Source organism: Planococcus citri, chromosome 1, assembly GCF_950023065.1.
Source record: "Planococcus citri chromosome 1, ihPlaCitr1.1, whole genome shotgun sequence".
NCBI classification, from domain to species: Eukaryota; Metazoa; Arthropoda; class Insecta; order Hemiptera; family Pseudococcidae; genus Planococcus; species Planococcus citri.
Genome location: NC_088677.1, coordinates 15,493,598 through 15,505,623, shown reverse-complemented (window position 1 = coordinate 15,505,623; position 12,026 = coordinate 15,493,598). Strand labels below are relative to the sequence as shown.

General features: G+C 37.9%; 1 protein-coding gene across 1 annotated transcript; it reads right to left on the bottom strand.

Moving 5' to 3' along the window:
• Nucleotides 1-1,163: 1,163 nt before the first annotated feature.
• Nucleotides 1,164-3,924, bottom strand: LOC135848183 (uncharacterized). The gene is made up of 8 exons (XM_065368004.1): nt 3,644-3,924; nt 3,419-3,566; nt 3,224-3,333; nt 2,970-3,138; nt 2,656-2,883; nt 2,387-2,559; nt 1,683-1,852; nt 1,164-1,575 (listed from the first exon to the last, which is right to left on the bottom strand). Exons 1-8 carry the CDS (start codon nt 3,680-3,682, stop codon nt 1,410-1,412), a joined length of 1,203 nt encoding a protein of 400 aa, XP_065224076.1. The 5' UTR covers nt 3,683-3,924; the 3' UTR covers nt 1,164-1,409.
• Nucleotides 3,925-12,026: the final 8,102 nt, after the last annotated feature.

Below are 12,026 nucleotides of genomic sequence, written 5' to 3'. Positions count from 1 at the left end.
CCTGAAATCGCATTCAGAGGGTGTTAAAATTGGAGTGTAGAGTAAATTTCAGATTTCCATCTCCATTTGATGAAATTTTGTAAAAATTTAAAGTTTCAAAAATCTGCTGGAGGCTCCAGTAATTTTCAAAAAAAGTCGCTGGAGGCCCTAAAATTACTTGTGCCCACCTGAAGTCGTCTTCAGAGGGTGTTAAAATTGGAGTGTAGAGTAAATTTCAGCTTTCCATCTCCATTTGATGAAATTTTGTGAAAATTTAAAGTTTCAAAAATCTGCTGGAGGCTTCAGGAATTTTCAAAAAGTCGCTGGAGGATCCAATACGACTTGAAATTTACCTCCAGTACTTCGTAGCGTATTGAAATTAGTTTTTAGAATACATTTTAGCTTTACAACTCCAATTTGATGGAATTTTGTAGGAATTTCGAGTTTCAAAAATCTGCTGGAGGCTCCAGAACTGCTCAAAACGGGTTGAAACCGTTTCCAATCGATTTGGCATGTCGAAAATAGGGTATATCCCAAATTTCAGCTTTCTCGGTCAATTTGGTAAGATTTTAATTTTTTCCCCCATTTTTGGCCTAAATTCGATTTTCAAAAATTCACCAAAAATCGAAAAATGCACTTTAGCACTTGAAATTTTGACAGGTGATAAATTTTTGCCTGATCTTTCGATCTACCTTTGTAAAGTTTGAAAAAGTTCGTGCAAGTCCTATGTTAAAACGCGAAATCTGCGATTTCGGCTGACCTGTCAATCAAAATGACCGCCATTTTGTAAGTAAAGCCAACTTTTTTTTTTTTGGCAAGTTTGCTTTAAAATGTTCCTTAGGATGTCCCCTTTAAGAAAAAAGTTAGCCCGGGGGATCGGCGAGGGGGGGGGGGGGTGCAATTACTCCTATTGTCATATGCCGGACCATTAGTGTAGTTACTGCGTTTTGAAGCAAAACTGCTGGTTTTTACAGCGTTTTGATGCAAATCTCAACTTTAACTCGGATTTTCGAGGTGAAGCAAGGCAGATAGATTTACGACGATGGTTCCAATCGATTCCCCGTTGAATTTCACATAGGAAAACATTCTTATCTCATTTTTCATAAAAATGGACTTACGGCGTTTTGATTTGCAGCTCCTCAATTGTACTATATTACCTATTCGAAGAGAAAATTACAGTAAGAGCCACTAAAAAAATATGTAATAAAGTGACTAGAGCCAATAAAGTAGGGATCTTGGTAATGTTCGTATTTTATGAAAAAAGTTAAACATAAAATTGTGAGAAATGGTCAAATTGAAATTACGATCTGTAAAAATGCACGGTGAATTGCAGAAGGTTGGTCTTTGACTCTGTTTTTGGATGATTTACAACTTATGTGTATTACGTTATCTTAATCGAAAAATCATGAAAAAATATAGGTTGTCATCAGCTAAAATTTTACGAGGTAATGTAATAGTAGATCGGCGACAGTTTTCGGCATCTCCGTAATACGAGTATTGTAGAACTGTTCAATATCACTCAACTTACGTTTATCTTCGGTTGTAACGAAGTTGATTACGACACTTTTACGACCAAAACGACCACCACGTACGATTCTGTACACAAAATCAACAAAAAAAAGTGTACATAAATGATATTTTGATATTAGAATTACCTACTTTCCAAGATCATCATCATTTTCTAAATAGATCAACCCTCTCACCTGCGGATATAATTTTCGTGCTTTGGGGGAAGATCGTAGTTGATAACCAACGAAAATTGTTGCACATCCATTACTCTAGCGAACGAATCTGTACAGATTAGAACACTGGATGATCCGGTTCTTAAATTCTTCATGCGTTCTTCTTTTTCTTTTTGATTCATATGGCCATGCTGCACAAAACATAAACGTCAGCTATTAGTTATCGATACGAGAAAAAGCACACAACAGAAACGTATAAACAGGCTATTGAAGGAGTCCAAAGAGCAATACATAAATGCATTTGCATTGTATTGAGAAGAAATGAACAATGCATTTTGAAATTTAATGTCAGCGATTTGTTTCCTTCACTGAAATAATGATACTTAGGTATATTTTTTCTAGCACAAAGCTGTTATTATCAAGAATGAGAACTTCACAATCTCTTAGACAATGGAGTCTTAGATGATGAAGATTTCGGACAAAAAAAAAATATTTTGTAAGGTGATTTTATTAAAAAAAAAGGTTAATTTTTCATTTCGATCCTACAAACAACATGTTGGTTTTCAAAATCATGATGAATTTAGTCTTCGTTGTGAAACAGAAGTTTTTCTCAAAGGAAACTATACTTTTGACATTGATTGCACGTAATTGAAGGAGCCAAATTCATCAGCATCATCAAATAAAGACTAGATATAGATATCATAATAAAAGCTGTACATACTAACCATAGACAATACGTTATAGTCTTTCTTTGTCATCGTATCCGCGAGCAAATCTACGTTACGTCTATTATTACAAAATATTACAGCCTGGGTGATACTCAAGGTATCGTATAAATCACACAATGCATCTAGCTTCCCTTCATTTTTCTCGACGAACAGGTAGAATTGTTTAACACCTAAAAAATACATATTAAAATGCATAGGTTAGGTACCTACGTAGAAAAGGAATACGTATTAGTGATTGAGGCAGAATACAGAAGTGATCGATTTACTTTCGTCCAGATTTAATTCTTCTTTATTTACTAGAACTTGTACGGGATTGCGCATAAATTGTTCGCTGACTTTTAGTACAACTTGTGGCAAATTAGTGGCAAAAAAAATAAATTGTACTCGTACGTCCTGAGGTAAGCGTTGGAACACTTTGTGAACTTGTTCGTTAAATCCGTCAGCAAACATCTCGTCAGCATCGTCCACTACGAATACTTTAATGTGATCAATTTCTGGAGAAAATGAAACGTAAACGTTAGTTAGGATCGGTCAATCAGGAGGCACAGATGAATAAATGAGATGACAGTCTGGTACTCACTCAAAGATTTACGAAAAATCATATCATGGACACGTCCAGGAGTTCCTACGACTACTTGAGCGCCTTCTTCGAGACAACGCATATCTTCGCGAATATTAGTACCGCCAATACAAGCATGACATTTTAAATTTTCCAAGAAATTGCCCAAAGCTAAAACCTCCTTCTGGGTCTATGATGAAATTATGAAGATATCACGTTAAATTCGTACAAATTCAACTCGTGAATAATTTTGATCATTGAGTTAGGATACTCACTCGCAGCGCAAGTTCCCGATGATGTGCCAAGATTAAAGCTTGGCATTCGTTCGAGGATGGATCAATTCGTTGCAAAATTGAAATCAAACACGTAGCCGTTTTTCCAGTTCCTATAAGAGAAGAATTTGAGGTTAGAAAATGTGAACAAACTTAGATCATCGTACTACATAAGTATATTATTCTGATCAATGATACCTGGCTGAGATTGAGCTATTACGTCGTGTCCTTTTACACATGGAATAATCGCTCGCTGTTGAATGGCAAAAGGTTTTTCGAAAACATACGTGTGGATACCTCGAAGCAATTCTTGCTTGAGCTCCATCTCATCGAAGCAATCTACTGCCTAGAAAAACACACAACATTAAATCAAAGGTACACCAAAATACCCTAAAAATGCCGTCTTTAGACGTTTTCATTCACCTTATCTGAGTTGGAGTGGATGATACCATCTCCATCCATTTCAGGAGGGAAATCAAGTATTCACTTTTAATTGAAAAAAGCACAAAAATAACGACAAAGCCAGTAGCGGAGTATATTATTTAATATTATTTTTAGAATAGAATAACCAAACTCAAAAGTAACAAGTTGCTAAAAGTGTTTAATCAAATTTTTTTATCACTGTAAACAGGTTCCTTATCACTAGTCACTAGAAGTGCTATATAGGGGAAGTATACGCATACGCCATTTTGGATCGAACCAACGGATGTAAACATTCGCATACGCCATTCTGGATCGAACCAACACGTAGGCATACAATTTTAATGCAAAAATTAAATTTTTTTGACTGTTCGCGGGTTTAGGTGAACTTTTACGTAGTTTCAAATTGAAGACAATGAAATTCCCTATCGATTGACGTTAAATTTTCATCATTTCTCAAAAAATTGACGATTTTTTTATGAATACTTCTATTACCAATTTTTCCATATGGTGCAGGAAAAATAGCATTCCAATATTGGGAAAAGTGAGGTAGAAACTAGTAGAAACTAGAAAGCTGAATTTTGGTATACTGGTCCATTTTTTTGTGCTGACCAAGGGGGGTGGAGCAGGAACCATTCAAATGTGATGTGAGGGGTTTTCTAAAAAACACAAAAGGGCTATCGGCGCATAGGAGGAGTGAAATGGGCACCGAGAGCGTTCGGGTTGATATCAGCATTGAAAGTGGGTATACCATCGATTCGAGAAACTACTAGTCCAGGAAAAATAACATTCCATAGGGAAAATTGAGGTAGCAAGCTGAATTTTGGTATACTGGTTCATTTTTGTGTGCTGAACACGAATCCGATGAGTCCCCGCGCGTCCCTGGTGAGCGTTCTCCCCTATTGTGGATCTAAGCCCCCCAAAATCAGTTTTTTGCGATTTTCTTTTCTCCGCCGCATTGCATTTTAGCGAAAATATGTGAATAGGTAAAATAATCTACGTCAAATTCCCGATTTAGTGATATATCAACTTTCCTTCTACCCCCAAGCAGGGATCGCGGAGCGGAGCGGAGGTGAAGGCCCGGAGGCCCCCGGAGGGTACCCTGTTTTTGCCTTGCTCCGGGAGCAGGAGCCGGAGCAAGAGGTACTTGAAATTTTTTTATTGGAGCCGGAGGTGGAGGCGGAGGCACTTACAAAAAAAACCGGAGCCGGAGCTGGAGACGGAGGTATTTTTTTTCAAATAGCCGGAGGGGAAGGCTCAAAACCCCCCCTCCTTGACCTCCGGAGGCGGAGCTGGAGGGCAGGAGCCCCCCGGAGGATACCCTTTTTTGGGCCTTGCTCCGGGAGCCGGAGCCGGAGCAAGAGGTACTTGAAATTTTTCAAGTGGAGCCGGAGGTGGAGGTGGAGGTACTCATGAAAAATCTCCAGAGCTGGAGCCGGAGCCGGAGGTATTTTTTTAAAAATTTTGGGAGCCGGAGCTGGAGGTGGAGGCACTAGACCCCCCCTCCGCGATCCCTGCCCCCAAGGGGGGGTGGAGCTAGGACCGTTCAAATGAGAGGGGGTTTCTAAAATGCTGTTGACGCTGGGGAGGGGTGAAATTTCCCCCGACAGCGTTCGGGTTGATACTAGCATGGAAGGTGGGTACCATCGAGAAACTTCCACTTGAAAAATTTCAGATCCCCACCCCTTCCCCTTTTTGGGGGACCTCCCCTTTTCTGAAATTTCAATAACACTTTTCTCAGCTCCATTTCAACCGATTTTGAAAATTTTTCTGGAAGTTATGTATAACCTTAGTAGGTATCCCCAAAAAATTTTTAACCCCCTCCCCCCATATTTACCCCTCAAAATGACGTTTTTTTCATTTTTTATGCCTATTAACAGTCAAGATTACGAGGTACAATTTTGGAAACACGTTTTTGGATGTATTTTCGGCCCCCAAACATCATATACTTTTTTTAAAAAAATTTTTGCATTGGTGCGCCGTGGTGAAAAATTGGAAGAATGTGTTTTGGGGGGTAGGGGGTGAAATGGGAATTTTGAGAAAAATAACTATTAATGAGAAGGGTATCGTTTTCATATGATTCGATACCGCTGAGCACGAATATAACTTCAGATTTTCTGCTACACTCACCTACCCCTCTCCAGAGCCCCTCAGCCCCCCTCAATTTTCACGATTTTTGAAATATAGTTATTTTGATGACATTGGTGTCGTTTTCATATGATTCGATACCGCTGAGCACGAATATGACCTCAGATTTTCTGCTACACTCACCTACCCCTCTGCAGAGCCCCTCAGCCTCCCTCAATTTTCACGATTTTCGAAATAAAAGTTATTTTGATGATGTTGGTTTCATTGCTATGGGAAAATTACATAAGTTCATTGTTATTGTACATAAAATTTCTCGTAGAATAAGCTACAGCACATGGCTCCCCCTTGAGGGGGGTGGACCCTTGATTTTTTTCCACGCTGAAAACGTAACAAATCTGTATGTGTACTTGACTGTATAGGTATGCTGAGCATATGTGGCATAATAATTATTCATGATAACTGTAACTTGAGTATGTATGAGTATATGCTCCTCATACCTACACAGTATCTATACACATACAGATTTGTTACGATTTCTGCATAGAAAAAATTCAAGGGTCCACCCCCCGAAGGGGAGCCATGTGCTGTAGCTCATTCTACGAGAAATTTTATATACAATGACGATGAACTTATGTAATTGTCCCATAGCAATAAAACTGAATGAGATATGACTAAAAAATCATTCAGGGGGCAGGGATCCACCAAAGGGGGAGGATAATGGTCGAGTGTGTTAATCTGTAATAGTCATAATACAAATTTATTTCCTAACACATACGATCGCCTTTTTTTCACTCGTGTACCTAATGGAAATAATGATTTTATGAAGGGGGAGGGGGAGGAGGTGAACCCCAAATCAACTCATCACTGGAGAGGGGTAGGCGAGGGTAGCAGAAAATCTGAAGCCATATTGTAGTGGTAAACACTGACTTATGCTTACTCTTCCACAAATGGGTTGGAGTAAGCTCACGTCCAACTTACCTAGTATACACTTAGACAAGGATTCACCACTAACTAACAGTAAACAAGTGAACACAATATTCCTTTCAGAGGTTTATTGCACAATACTCGATTACAACTTTGTACAAGAACAACGATGAACTTATAACTTCTGCCTAAAGCGACCATCAGAAAACTGCGAGGCGGACCTAGCCGTCCGTGTCAGTCGTCGTCAGCTCTGGTGGAACTATCCGTCCAGGGCGCGCTGCTAAGCAGTGCTGCCTCCGACTGAGGGCATAAAGTTCCCTGCTATGGCGAGTAATTGGGGTCCTCGAATACCCTCTACAATATTCGTGCTCGGCGGTATCGAATCATATGAAAACGACACCAACATCATCAAAATAACTCTGTTTCAAAAATATTAAAAATTAGGGGGACAGGGGGGGCTGTGGAGAGGGCTAGGCGATTATAGCAGAAAATCTGAAGTCATATTCGCGCTCAGCGGTATTGAATCATATGAAAACGATACCCTACTCATTAATATGTAGTTATTTTTCTCAAAATTCCCATTTCACCCCCTACCCCCCAAAACACATTCTTCCAATTTTTCACCACGGCGCACCAAAGCAAAAATTTTAAAAAAAAAGTATATGATGTTTGGGGGCCGAAAATACATCCAAAAACGTGTTTCCAAAATTGTACCTCGTAATCTTGACTGTTAATAGGCATAAAAAATGAAAAAAACATCATTTTGAGGGGTAAATATGGGGGGAGGGGGTTAAAAATTTTTTTTGGGATACCTACTAAGGTTATACATAACTTCCAGAAAAATTTTCAAAATCGGTTGAAATGGAGCTGAGAAAAGTGTTATTGAAACTTCAGAAAAGGGGGGGGGGGGTCCCCCAAAAAGGGGAAGGGGTGGGGATCTGAAATTTTTCAAGTGGAAGTTCTCGGTGGTACCCACCTTCCATGCTAGTATCAACCCGAACGCTGTCGGGGAAATTTCATCCCTCCCCAGTGTCAATAGCATTTTAGAAACCCCCTCTCATTTGAACGGTCCTAGCTCCACCCCCCTTGGGGGTAGAAGGAAAGTTGATATATCACTAAATCGGGAATTTGACGTAGATTATTTTACCTATTCACATATTTTCGCTAAAATGCAATGCGGCGGAGAAAAGAAAATCGCAAAAAACTGATTTTGGGGGGCTTAGATCCACAATAGGGGAGAACGCTCACCAGGGACGCGCGGGGACTCATCGGATTCGTGTTCAGCACACAAAAATGAACCAGTATACCAAAATTCAGCTTGCTACCTCAATTTTCCCTATGACCCCTTTTTTTGCTCTAATTTTCCTGGACTATACCCCGTGAAAAATTTCAGACTCATACCACCTCCCCTTTTTGCGGACCCCCTTTTTTAAAATTTCAATAACACTTTTCTCAGTTTTCTTTTCTCAGCTCCATTTCAACTGATTTTGAAAATTTTTCTGGAAGGTGTGTATATCCTTGATAGGTATCCCCACAAAAGTTTTCAACCCCCTCCCCTCATATTTACCCCTCAAAATGGCGTTTTTTTCATTTTTTTATGCTTATTAACAATCAAGATTGCGAGGTACAATACTTTGGAAACACGTTTTTTGGATGTATTTTTGGCCCCCAAACATCATATACCCTAGCCCCCTTCAGAGCCCCTCAGCCCCCTCAATATTCACGATTTTCGAAAAAAGATATTTTTATGACATTGGTGTCGTTTTCATATGATTCGATACCGCAGAGCACGAATATGACCTCAGATTTTCTGCTGCACTCGCCTAGCCCCCTTCAGAGCCCCTCAGCCCCCTCAATATTCACGATTTTCGAAAAAAGATATTTTTATGACATTGGTGTCGTTTTCATATGATTCGATACCGCAGAGCACGAATATGACCTCAGATTTTCGGCTACACTCAACTACCCCTCTCCAGAGCCCCTCAGCCCCTCCCCCCATTTTCACGATTTTCGAAATAAAGTTATTTTGATGACATTGGTGTCGTTTTCATATGATTCGATACCGCTGAGCACGAATATGACTTCAGATTTTCTGCTACACTCACCTAGCTCTCTCCAGAGCCCCTCAGCCCCTCCACCCATTTTCACGATTTATTGCTAAGTGAAAATTACCTAAGTTCATTGTTATTGTACATAAAATTTCTCGTAGAATGAGCTACAGCACATGGCTTCACCCACCGGGTGGACCCTTGAATTTTTTTCTACACAGAAAACGTAACAAATGTTTGCCTAACTTTAAAATTGAAGGGGCTAGAAACATTTTAAACAAAAAATTTGAGAAAAATGTGTTTTTGACTTTGGGAATGGGTAGTAGCTAGTAGGTACTTTGAAAAATAAACAAATGTTGTTATGAATTTTAGCCTAACGTTAGAATTGAAGGCATCAGAAATATTTTAAAAGAAAGTACATATTTTACTTATTAAGGAAAACAAATTTTTCTGACGCCTTCAATTCTAATGTTAGGCAAAAATTCATAACAACAAAATTTGTTTATTTTTCAAAGTACTACCCATTCCCAAAGTCAAAAACACATTTTTCTCAAATTTTTTGTTTAAAATGTTTCTACCTAATAGCAATAGCCCCTTCAATTTCAAAGTTAGGCAAAATCTCATAATAACGAAATTTGTTTATTTTCCCAGATAGGTACTACCCATTGGTGGCAATTATCCTGTTGACTGTGTAGCTTCGGCTACACACGAGCCGATTTCGTGTGTAGCATGCTACACATGGCACAAAAATTTGGAGTGCAACTAGTCAATGAAATATGTAATTTTGGACATTCTAAAAAAAATTTCTCAATTAAAAACTGTTGGTGTTTTAATGCATTTTTGAGCGTTTTTAGATAATTTTGACTGGATTTTAATATTTTTTGAAAAAAAAAATCATTTTTGCACAACTACTTTTTTTCCCCAAGAAAACCTATCTAGATACCTACTAAACTATTCGTCAAGTACTCGTATTACATATAGTTCATCCCTGAAGTGGAACCTCAATGAATTAATTTCTGAAAATGGAAGAAGTTCAACGTATCGACTTTTTACAGGCTCAAGCCGGTGGGAGGGGGGGGGGGTGGGTTATATTACAGTAATGGATTTCGGTTTTTTAACATGTGAACTATCATGATTGTGACAAAGCCACAACAAGTAATTCGGCCGAAAAGTGTGTTAAAAGCGCATTTGAAGTTTGCATCAGTTGAATAATTGGAAAATATCAAGCGCTCAAAATTTCAATTTTTACTTTCCTTTGCAAATAAGGTATCTTGAAAACTATTAAGCCTTCTAGAAAAAAAACTAACGACAATATGTCGATTGAAAATTTAATTCTCTACAATTTTCTTCCACTTCATTTTTCCGTAGAGTGCTTCGTTCCGCCTCCAGACGGCTTTAAAAGTTTTGAGCGGTTGATATTTCCATTTTTTAAAACTATTTTTTTCTCATTTTATTTCATTTTTTTACGTTTTTATGATGTAAACGGGTTCTTATCGTAAATCTAACTCATTCCATGTTATTCTACACACTTTCAAGTACCACTTTTTCTCACATTGTCAGTTTTCTTATTTATTTTATTTAAACGCGTTTTTCAATCCTGCAAGTTCAATTACAAACACCCCCCCTCCCCCCAAAAAAAATCTTCAAGAAGCGAAAAAAGGTGGATAAAAATGTGGTATGAGGCTGGGATTGGTCTCATTCAGTCATTCGACTCGGTATGATGTCTAGTTTTCAAAATGACCATAAAATCGAAAATGAAAAATGTAACTTGTGGCCCCCCCCTCTCAGAATGGGTCATATGGTTTTTTAGTGTGCGTAGCACACTATTGGTTTCGCTTTGAGAAATGAAATTTTATTGGAACTGAATGTTCTCTTAAGCTATCCAACCGTTTTTTGTACCTATTGGACACCATTTGAGAATCATTAAGGCGGAGGGAATAGATTAATTTTCATTCAATTCGGATGGGTAATTGCTGAGTAATTGCAATTTTAGTTCATTATTTTAATGCATTAAATCCTAAAAAAGGGAAAAGGGGACTTGTAGAACACCTGCCGCTCATTGTACCCTGCTATACCCCCAGTCTATTCCATCACCAGCTGTGTTTCATTGTACCCTGTTACACCCCCAGTCTGTTAGCTATAAATTCCAAGTGGGCGTGGTTTGGTGGGGCGTTTACCAAACAAATATATTATTTTAATGCCATAACCCTCGTAGCAATGAGGTGGCTGAGTGGTTAGGGCATGTAGGTAGGAATAGGAAATTTAGGGACCCAGGTTCGAATCCCCGTGAGGTAAGTAGGTAGGTGACGGATTTTTCGTAGGAAAATTGAATAGGTAAATGCTTTGGAGTTACTATGTAGTACATGGTAATGGGGCAAAAATAATGCTAAAACTGAGTTATGAATTATGATATCATTTGCTAACTAAAAATTCATTTCATTAATTTTTTGTCTATCTATAACCATAAGTAGGTACTTGACATGAATAATTTTTAACTTTTTACTTATAATTTAAAAATTACTTCAAAATGAGAAATTAAACTAATTTTTGTACAATTGAAACATGTAATTTTTATTATCATGATTTAGTAAAAATTATTAAAACAAAATGATTTTTACTATTGGTACCTATAGCAAAATTTATTAAAATGATAAGTTTTACTATACAATTACAGTAAAAATTATTGAATGGGATCTGGTACTTAATTGTGAGTATTTAGTTAAATTTTTTTGTAAAAATTACCCATATTTTTTTCGTGTAATAGACAATGCGAATTCTTAACATAGGTATTTTACAGAGCTGTGGGAACGAAACGATTTCGGGATTGGATTTCGGTTTCGGGATTGAAATTTTTTCATTTCGGGTTTGAATTCGTTTCGGGATTTGTTATTCAAATTTTTATTTCAGTTTCGGGATTCGTTTTGGGATTGAAAAATTTGTTTCGGTTCCGGGTTGAATCGGTTTCGGTTTCGGGATCTTCATTTCAACCAATTTTAAGCCCAAATTCACTAATAGACCTTGCAGGGGTCCAAAAAATGGGAGGTTTTGACGTAAAAAATCCTATGGAGTGATTATTTTAACGTTTTAAGTGCATGTTTTGCTGAATTCGTCGAGTAATTTTTATTTTAATCTGAATGATTTACAATAAATGATGTAAAATGACCATTTTTCATAATAAAATCGCGGAAAAAAGGCGAAAATTGAAATCGCGAAACCGAAACAAAATCGTTTCGGTTTCGGGATTGTTTTGGGTTCAAAATTATATCGGTTTCGGGATTTTTTCGGTTTTGGGATCAAGAAAAATAACGGTTTCGGTTTCGGGATTG

What these genes read in the sequence shown, in the direction of transcription:
- LOC135848183 (XM_065368004.1), bottom strand. Translation starts at nt 3,682, where the DNA reads ATGGATGGAGATGGTATCATCCACTCCAACTCAGATAAG. An exon ending in TCCACTCCAACTCAGATAAG is followed by an intron (nt 3,567 to 3,643) that starts GTGAATGAAAAC and finishes GTGTTTTTCTAG; the next exon opens with GCAGTAGATTGCTTCGATGA. An exon ending in AGAATTAAATCTGGACGAAA is followed by an intron (nt 2,560 to 2,655) that starts GTAAATCGATCA and finishes TGTATTTTTTAG; the next exon opens with GTGTTAAACAATTCTACCTG.